At 39.3% G+C, this 10,634-nt stretch overlaps 1 protein-coding gene across 1 annotated transcript; it reads left to right on the top strand.

The window, feature by feature from the left end:
• Nucleotides 1-6,194: 6,194 nt before the first annotated feature.
• On the top strand, nucleotides 6,195-10,421 carry LOC141657552 (putative pectinesterase/pectinesterase inhibitor 43). Its single transcript, XM_074464823.1, has 4 exons — nucleotides 6,195-6,961; nucleotides 7,055-7,572; nucleotides 7,645-8,358; nucleotides 8,574-10,421. The coding sequence occupies exons 1-4, from the start codon at nucleotides 6,318-6,320 to the stop codon at nucleotides 10,190-10,192; spliced, it is 3,495 nt and encodes a 1,164-aa protein (XP_074320924.1). The 5' UTR covers nucleotides 6,195-6,317; the 3' UTR covers nucleotides 10,193-10,421.
• Nucleotides 10,422-10,634: the final 213 nt, after the last annotated feature.

Below are 10,634 nucleotides of genomic sequence, written 5' to 3'. Positions count from 1 at the left end.
AAATACAATACATTATTGAAATCCCCACACACACTCAAAGGAATAGTAATAGAATCCTCTCTTAATTGTAACCAAAGACCAACTCTATCAACATCCTCATTAAAGCCATATACAACAGTGTGGAAAAACTTGTCATCAGATGCTAATTCCATAACTTCAACCGCAATTTGTTGGCTTGAGCTACATATCACTGTAACATGGAACAATTGGGGAAGCCATATGAGCCAAACTCTTCCTCCAGAATGGTGAATATTATTATTGACCCCTTGCCAGCATTGTCCTAGATTATTTAACACAGTATTGAAATCAACCTGCTTATTAACTTTAGTCTCTACTAACCCATAAAGTCCTATTTTATTCAGAAATAAAAACCTCGCTTGACATCTACTTGTTTGTTAAGGTTATTTAACCCTCTAATATTCCAGCAACCAATGTTATCCTTGAGAACAATTACAAGGTGGGTTATCTAGTCCCTTTTCATCACCCTATTAGGTGTAGAAGTTGTGTTAACCAGCTGAAGATAAGCTTGGTCATATTGTGTAAGCTGCCCTTTATGAGTTTTCTATCTGACTACTATAGTAATGATTGTTGCTGGTGCGAGTAAACACGAAGATGTATGATATAAAGGCCCTCCAATATCTAAAGTAATTGGCTTAGGAGTTGCAGCAGAAGTAGTTGTCTTGATAGGTGGAGCAGGTGGCTTAGCCACATGTCTCCATACCAAGTTATGGGTAGGTTTATCAGGATTGGTGACAACTTTCTTCCCACAGACCTCTTCGCTATGCCTAATCCCTTTGCACATTAAGTATATAACAAGTTTTCATACTTCTTGTCCCTTCTCATCTTTAAAACACAGTTTATCAGGGAAGTTTTGCCCAATTTCCACCTCCACCATAACTCTTGCATAGCCTAAACCTGTCTTATCCTCAATAGCACCATCACATATAATAAATTTCTAACATTTACCACAATTATTGATGTAGTGAATTCTGAACCAAATAACAGTGAAGCAAATAATGGGTATTTTAGGATTTATATGGTAGGTGGAATTTATGAAGAGTATGTGAATATTCTTATTAATATAATATTTATTGATAATTGGTGATGGGATTAATCAGACTATAATTACTGGAAATCGGAGTGTTAGAGCTGGTTGGATAATTTTTAGCTCTGCTACATTTAGTAAGTCGAGTTTTTTTATAAATAATAGGAGGATATAATTTTTAAGAGTTTAATAAAATGGGGTTAATTTGGAAAAAAAAAGTTACGCAAATAAAGTTAACGTAGGATAAAGATCTACGAAACTGTGCAACAACATATGTCGTTATGGCTAAGGCGCTCAGCGACCTTAGTCACTTTATAAATAAATAGAAAATATTGAAAAAAATGCGTTTGGGGGCAAAGTCGTTTAGTGACTCAACAACTTTGGTTAACTTTATGGGGTAAACTTAATTTTTTTTTTTTAATGTTTATATTAAATCGGTGTATGAGTGAGCAACGTCAATATGAATATAGCTTTGGAACTGAAACCATTTTTTATACAATTAATCTTCCTTGTGACATACAATATCCGTCACAAGTGAGATATGGGTCGGTTGCATATCATATCATATTAATATGGGTAAAAGTGGCCCATTTCACAGTTGTGTCATTTCGTCTCTATTTGAGATATCACCATAAACATTTACAAATGTTACCATTTTGGTCGAATATGTGACCATTCAGTTATAAAAAACATATGTTCAACTCTAAATTCATGTGCCATACGAGAGTACAATATTACCATTTAACAGATTATATGTTCTCAATTTAAGACTAAGGTGGTCACATTAAAAAGTTATTACATTTTCAAACTAAGGTGATCACATTTTTTACCATAAGAGAGGATAAATATCACAATTTGTATTTATATATGTTATCCTTTTAAGATAAGCTCGTCGACTAAAAGATATTACATTTTCAGGCAAAGGTGGTCACATTTTTATGACCATAAGAGAGCATATAATGTTACCATATCACGGTACATTGTTAGCATGTGAGAGTGTACATATAGTTTTTTTTTTTTTTTTTTTTTTTTTTTTTTTTTTTTTTTTAAAAAAAAGAGTGTACATATAGTTTTTTTTTTTTGAAGGGAGTACATATAGTTTTATTTAGATGTTAAAAATTTCAGTTTAAATGGTAGCATAACATAATGCTAACATAGGCGATTAATATGTGACCACTTTAGTAGTAAATTACAAGAAACTATTTTTCAGCCAATTTGCACATTATCCAACCCATTTCATTGTTAAATGGTATTATTCGATACTTTTTCAACTTCTGACGGATAGTGCATGTCGTTAATGAGCATGTGTGTTTTCGATATTAGAGACACTATGAACATGTCTTGATTTTCTTATTGTTTTTTTGTGGTGACAAAAATATCTTGACTTAAATTGTGTTGTCATATGTCGTATCAAACATGCACCTAGTTTTAGTTTGCACTTAACTAAGTGAGTTATTTTAACTTTCAATAGCATTGTGATTCTATTCTAACATCTTGATGGTATATGTTTTAGTTGTGACCGGAATCGTATTTGTAGCAGTAGACCTAACATTTCGTAACACTACCGGAGCAATAATGCACCAACCCATAGCGGTCCTAAAAGGAGCTGAGGTGTAGCTTCGAAGGCTACCAAGACACCTTATACACATATTCCATGCGGTTGTTCTACTGAGAACGTGACATTTACAATATAGTTGATTTAATCTTTGCTAACGTAACCGTAGTCTTCCAAGATTGTAACATCTGATATATCCAATCTTTTATGGATTGTTATATAAATCTGGTTTGTTGGTGTGAGTGGGATGTTTCACTTGATGCATTGAATTATGTCGAATTTCGCAACATTGGACCGGGTTCGGATACTTGTCATCGTGTGACATGGCCGGGATACCATGTCATTGAGGTTGTCGATGCTTCTAATTTTACCGTGTCAAATTTTATTATGGGTGATTCTTGGTTGCCTTCTACTGGAGTACGTTATAATGAAGGCTTCTATCATATGTAAATTCATCTGCTATTTAATTAAAACATTTCCTTCTTTCTTTCTTTCTTTCTTTCTTTCTTTCGTTCTTTTTTTTTTTTGTGCGAAACGAACCCAAAGGGTTTTACTTCATTAATGACTAATCAAATAGAACAGCAGAGTTTGCGAGCGACTGCAACATATCCGACCAATCATTTTTACTATCAACCCTAGGCAAGACATGAGCTAAGGCATGGACTACACAGTTGTTTATGCGACTTGTATGCGACTACCTAACATATCGGAATTCGCTACATAGGTATATCGTCAATGATCAGCGAATAAAATATGCTTCGTCCTTTTCTCTTCCCATTTAGAGCTTCTATAACTTGAAGACAAGCGCTCTCCACCATCACATCTCGATGTCCACTCTCCAACGCTTCTTGTAGCCCATCCAAGACCGCAACCGCCTCTGCAATATGTGTCTCCCAAGTTAGCTCCCGAGCGATAGAGATGCCCATAAAACCGTGCCTCGACTGTCTCTGCAAGCGGGTTATGTCCCCACTCCCTCCTTATGTTTAACCCCGACATCAATGTTAATCTTGACGTACCCCTAAAGGAGCCGACCTCTATCCATCGTGCTTCCTTTCATCGGCACCTCCGCCCCTCTTCCCACCTCTCGTCCTTCCCTCAGTCACTCCCTCCGCTACTTCGTGCAACACGTCACATACTCTCCCCACAACTCTCTCTGGTTCCACTGCAAATCCATCAAATACAACTTTGTTATGGTGCTCCCAAATTACCCAATACCCTCACCATAAACTTCCGATAGTCCGCAGCCTCCAACTCCCTCTACCCGTGCTCAATCCAAACCCTCGTCCTCGGAGCCCAGCCCTATTCCGCCCCACACCTACTTTGCCATCCACAATCTCGAAACAAGTGAAGAAAAGATTCTGAACAAAAATAGCATAAACAAGACTCACCTCTAGCTCGAGTTGCGATGTTATCCGCTATTGTCAGAGCTTCACTACACAATTGCCAAAAGAAAAGCTTGACACAAGACCATACCGGAATTTTCCATATTCGATTGCAAAGCCATATATTCCTTTCCCAGCCCGAGGACCCAACCATCACACACGTCTCACCACCCAAGGCCGCATAAGCCTTTTTCACCGAATAGTCTCCCAAGCCCCCAATATAACATATCTCTCGGCCCATTAGGACTCAGTAAAATGTTCAAGATTCTCTCCCTTTCGAAAGGCAAAAGTAAGTGACCCAGTTTCCGGACATCCCACCCACCCTCATTCGACCCCAACAACTTAGCCACAAACATGTCCTCATTGCCCGCTGCGCATGGAGAAATTATCTTCCCCGTCTTAGTCTTTGGAATCCACGCCTGCCCCCACACTTTAGTATCACGTCCGTCACCAACCCTTTATCGCATCCCCCGCTCAAGGATAACCCTTTCCTTCATAATCCACCTCCACGGGTAGCTCGGTTTATCGCCCAAACCAGCTGCCATGAAATCAACATGTGGGTAATATTTCGCCTTCATCACACAAGCTCATAAACAATCGGGATCAGTAGCTAACCACCACGCTTGTTTGCCTAAAACCGCGGGATTAAATAAACCAAAGCCGCAAAATCCCAATCTCCCTTCGCACTTCGTTACACATAGTTTCCTTCAAGCTACCTAAGAAATACCTGTTCACCCATCCCATGTCCCCACCAAAAGTGAGACACCATCGATCTATCTCATTGCAAAAATTTGTCGGGATTTTAAACACACTTATCTCGTAGGTATTGTTTTGATTGTTTCATTTGTTTCGTTTGTTGTACTAGTAACGGACTACTGTATCGCCTCACTGGACGTGGCAAACGGATAATTCGATTCGCAGTTTGATTTAAATCAAGTTGACCTTAGGTTCGGTTTCAATTTGATTTTGATCGGGTTCATTTTGGGGAGCCACTTTAATTTAATTGGTTTGTGCTATTTCGAGTTGGATGTTGTTTTAGTCGGGTCAATATCAATTGAGTTGAGTTTCGGGCCATAATTTTCATGAGCTGAAGCTAAAAAAAATTAGCTTAGATATATCTTATAATTTTAAATTTGAATATAGTAAGTGATAATACCATTAATAAATAAAGAATTAATGAAAAAACACCCAAATAATGAGTGTTTTATGAGAAAATAAACAATTTCAATTTTGGTCTATCGGTTAAGTTCTTATCAGTCGAATATATTCAGATTTGAGTATCATTAGGTTATTATTGCATTCGGTTCTGTTTCGGTTTGATTCAGATTGAGTCGATTGTAGGTACTATTCAGGTTACTCTATCGGGTATTCGGTAGGTGATCGGTTTTTCAAGTTCGGGTTTGTTTTATCCGATCTAATCGTCTGCATGTGCTATTCTCGTTTCAATCTTTTTTTTTTTTGAAGGGTCGGGTTCATGTAATATACTCATTGCAAAAAGATACTGCTATCTTAATTACGGACTATTTGCTTATACAGAGTAATATGCTAAGGATTTACTGATTTTAATGCCAATTGTTTGACAAAAAAATCTGTATATGTTAACAAACTTAACATTGTCAAATATATATTGTAGCATCGTCATGATATTTTTATTTTCCAGGTTCGTTATTAGTAAATTAACATGTAAGAATTTTGTAAATAATATCTGAAAGTACCATACGAATTTGACTACTTTATTTTCTCAAAACTATAATTTTCATAACAATTAATAAGTGTAATTTTGACAAAAAAAAAAATATGAATATAAATCTCAAAGCATTTTAAGCCTCATTAAATTTTAGGAAAATGTAAAGGGAACCAAGCAAAAATCTAGTTTAATTTTACACTTCACAAGATTAGTGAATATAATGCTACACAATCTATAAAAAGAAGAAACTATAAATAATAGGGACAAGAAATTACAAATTGATTGGCTCAAAACATATGCTCAAAATAGCCAATCTAAATAGCTTTAATTAGGACTAATCCCAAATATGGAGTGGATAACTATTTTTCGTTAATTATGTTTTCCACAAAATGCGTTGAAGCCCTCATTACTTTGTTAACATTACCTTAAGAACAGGTAATTTCATAACCTATATTCGCGTTCATTCATAATTTACATTCTTTTATCTTGATTATAAATGAATTGCACATACTTGTGATTTAATCCAACAAAAATTAGAGGGCCTCTCAAGCTACACAGCGGAGAGAGCCTTCATATTTGTACATAAAGGTACATTTCTAGTTTCATAATAATTCCGAAATAAATTTAGAATTTGTATCGTGTGTAATAATGTCACAAGCATCGGTAATAACGCTGTCCATCTTGCTCCTGGTGGGGCTGGTGGCAGCCGTGACAATTGGTGTTCTCAATTATGTAAATAATGATGATAAAAGACCGGCCACCTCAACGAAGGCGGTCCAAGAAATGTGTCAACCCACGGATTATAAAGAAGCATGTTTTAAGAGCCTTTCCAAGGTACATAGTGATGACCCTAAGGAGCTGGTCAAGGCCGCATTTGAATCGACTATAACCGAACTTAACGAAGTTGTTAGCAAATCGGTTGTCCTGAAAGAACTCGAAAAAGATCCTAAGACTGCTGAGGCTGTCAAGGATTGTAAGGAGCTCTTTCAAGATGCTGTTGGCGACCTTCGACGATCGTTTGGGGAGATGGGAGAGTTTGATTTCAATAAGGTCGATAAAATGTTAGAAAACCTTAAAATTTGGCTAAGTGCGACACTAACGTACCAAGAGACATGCCTAGACGGGTTTGACAATACAACCGGTGATGCAAGTGCAAAGGTTAGGAAGATCCTTGAGACATCCATGCAAATGTCTAGTAATGGTCTTGCCATTGTTACCGAGATGTCTACTTTGCTTGGCACCCTTGATATGTCCTCCTTCACTACACGCCGCCGCCTCTTAGTCGATGATAGGTACACATCTAAATTTTTATTACTAAACTCAATATTTTTTATAATAATGATATCGCTAAATTTTTAAATTTCGTTGCAATGTTTATAATACAGGCAAATTGTTGGGCATGATAAGGGCTATGAAATTCCATATTGGCAAAGGAGTCGTCGTCTATTGAGCACGACAGACAACGCTGTGGAGGGACATGATGGAGATAATACTCTCCTAGAAGACGACGAGCCAGACAGGCGACGCAAGCTCCTTAGTTCGGTCAATCGGGTGGTAGGCCATGAACTTGATGAAGGTATGCCATCTTGGGTGGATGGTCGACGACGTAAGCTATTAGAAGCCACTAATTTGGCAGCGGATCTTAAGGGAATGGCAAATGTGGTTGTTGCTCAAGACGGAAGTGGAAAATATAAGACTATTGAAGAAGCACTCACAGAAATACCTAAAAATGGGAATGAGAGTTTTATAATCTATATTAAGGAAGGTGTTTATAATGAGTACCTTGCACTTTTTAAATGGATGACTCATGTTGTGTTCATTGGAGATGGACCTACTAAGACAAGGATTACCAATAACAAGAACTTTGCTGATGGTGTCAAAACCTTCAAGACTGCCACTTTGTGTAAGTAACATTTTTCATTTATATTTGATTTATTATAATTTTTTAAGTTCTAATAATATAATGTTGTTGCAGCTGTGCTAGGAGATTTCTTCATGGCTAAAGACATTGGAATCGAGAACTCAGCCGGAGCAATAAAGCATCAAGCAGTCGCCCTTCGAGTCCAGTCAGATCAATCCATCTTCTACAATTGCCACATGGACGGATACCAAGATACTCTCTACGCTCATACCTATCGCCAATACTACCGCGACTGTCGCGTCACAGGAACCATCGATTTCATCTTTGGGGACGCAGCATCATTCTTCCAAAACTGTACCTTCGTGATCCGGAAGCCACTTGATAATCAACGTTGCATAGTGACAGCACAAGGGCGAATGGAAAGACACCAACCCACAGGAATTTTTATCCACAAGTGTCGATTTGAGGCTGACCCAGAGTACTACCCTGTCCGAAAGACAAACACCGCCTATTTGGCACGACCATGGAAGGAATACTCTAAGACCATTATAATGGAATCGTACATTGACGATTCCATTGCACCCGAGGGTTGGTTGCCATGGGAAGGGACATTTGCGCTAGATACTTGTTACTATGGTGAGTACAATAATTTTGGTCCAGGTTCCGATATGTCCAACAGAGTGGCATGGCGGGGGATTAAGACTATTGACTATGGTCGAGCTGAGGGATACATGCCTCCACAACTCTATGGGAATGATGATTGGATTAGGGCTTCTGGTGTGCCTTATGATCCTACCTTAGATGCCTTGGCACCCGGACCTGCATCAGGTATGTTTACAACTCTTGTTATGCATATTTTGGTAAAAGTAAAGATAAACAATAAGACAACAGACAAAAAAAACTAAAGCCACTCCAACCACATATTGTCCACACTATAATATTATAACTGTAATATTTCTAATGAGTTAAGCCTTTCAATAGCATAAGTTTCCAAAGTAAAGTAAGCACTAATAAGATGTAATTACATTACAATCATAAAATAGGTTATGAAGAAAACCCAAATGCACCACAAGCACAACCATCTTCAATTCTATCGTCATACTTCAGTGGAATTTCATCAAGCGGCTCTTCCACCTCATCCTCTTCTTCTTCAACGGCATCCGCTGCTTCTCATTCGTCTTCTAGTGGCTTGTCTTCCTCCGGTGGTTCATCTTCCTCTGGTGGCTCCTCTTCCTCTAGTGGCACACCCTCCGGTGGCTCGTCTTCCTCCATAGGATCATCCGGATCTTCCACCTCCGCAAGCAATGGTGGCTCATCAACTACCACCACACCTTCTACTGTAACCGGTGGTTCAACCAGTGGTGCTTCATCAGGTTCCTCCACCACAACTCCTTCCACCGCCAGCGGGGGTTCAACAGGTGGAGCTTCATCAGGTTCCTCCACCACCACTCCGTCCACCGCCAGCGGGGGTTCAATAGGTGGAGCTTCATCAGGTTCCTCCACCACCACTCCGTCCACCGCCAGCGGGGGTTCAATAGGTGGAGCTTCATCAGGTTCCTCCACCACCACTCCGTCCACCGCCAGCGGGGGTTCAATAGGTGGAGCTTCATCAGGTTCCTCCACCACCACTCCTTCCACTGCCAATGGGGGTTCAACAAGTGGAGCTTCATCAGGTTCCTCCACCACTCCGTCCACCGCCAGCGAGGGTTCAACAAGTGGAGCTTCATCAGGTTCCTTCACCACCACTCCATCCACCGGCAACGGGGGTTCAACAGGTGGAGCTTCATCAGATTCTTCCACTACCACTCCTTTCGCCACCAACAACGGCGGCACAACGAGTGGGGGTTCATCAGGTTCATCCATCACTGCCACCACTACTCCTTCCACCTCCAGCAACGGTGCAACCTCATCTTCCATCATCACACCAACCAGCGCTGACGGCAGCGCACCTGAAGAATCATCTCTACCTCCTTCCACTTCAATAATTGACGCACCAGCTCCCTCCCCAACATCAACAGAATCACTAACATCAACAGAATCACTAACACCAACATACACACCGCTACCCTCGACTGCCGATACCACTCAAACCACCCAAACCGCAGAGACCCCAACTTCTTCAACCCCAGTAAAAGAGTTAACCCCGGCAAATGAACTAACCCCAAGCTCGAGCCCAACTTCATCTGAAACAACCAATGACAATAAAAAACAAACCGGACCCATCACAGTCCGCGAACTCGAACGAATCTTGATGACAAATGAAGAAATGGGTGAAGAAGACAACGAAGCTAATGACGACATGTCGGGTAATGTACCAGACGGTGACGAGCCTAGCCCAGCTATGGTCGGTTTCATTGCCCCAATTGCAGCTCTAACTTCAGCACCAACGCCAGTAGAATCACCTATTTTTGTTAGCCCAGTCGGAAGCCCAACTGAGTCTGGTCTGAGTCCGAGTCCAAGCATGAGTCCATCTGATGAGATTGGGGACTGGCTACCACCAGCTATGGCACCTGGACCCGATGTTGAGCCAGCTGATAAAGCCCCACCTACTCATGCTCCACCACCTAAATCTAATGATGCAAGGTCAAATTTTAAAGGAGTGTATGAGTTGCACATGGTTTTGAGTGGTTTGATGATATGGGTTGTTGCCCTCGCTATGTAAAACAGAAATCATGGATTACGGATTAGGGTTTTGTATAGCAGTGTGTTTCCAATTTGAAAACTCATACACCTTTTTTTTCTTCTTCTTCATTCATGTAGTTTCATGTAAAATTTATTTGTTTTTTTTAGAACTTCTGTTTTATTATAACTCTTGATAAATAAATCTCATCATATAGAAGAGGCTGTGTAAGTTTACAGTAAGTTCATATGAAATTTTGTGTTGTTCAAGTTATTGCCTCCCCTCATTAAACCATGCAAACTAAAGTTTCAAATGTTCGTCCTCAAAATAATGTATTACTTCTATCTTATATTCTTATGTAGCAAATAACTAGTACTGTCCGTATTTTATTTTATTTGGAAATTTAGAATATATATTAAAAAAAAAAGTTAAAATGTACGAAATATAAAAATCAGTTGAGTACTCCCTCCTATTCTAAATAACT

Source organism: Silene latifolia, chromosome 5 (assembly GCF_048544455.1).
Source record: "Silene latifolia isolate original U9 population chromosome 5, ASM4854445v1, whole genome shotgun sequence".
In the NCBI taxonomy this organism is placed as follows: domain Eukaryota; kingdom Viridiplantae; phylum Streptophyta; class Magnoliopsida; order Caryophyllales; family Caryophyllaceae; genus Silene; species Silene latifolia.
The sequence above is the reverse complement of the archived record's forward strand: the minus strand, read 5'-3'. Positions and strand labels throughout refer to the sequence as shown.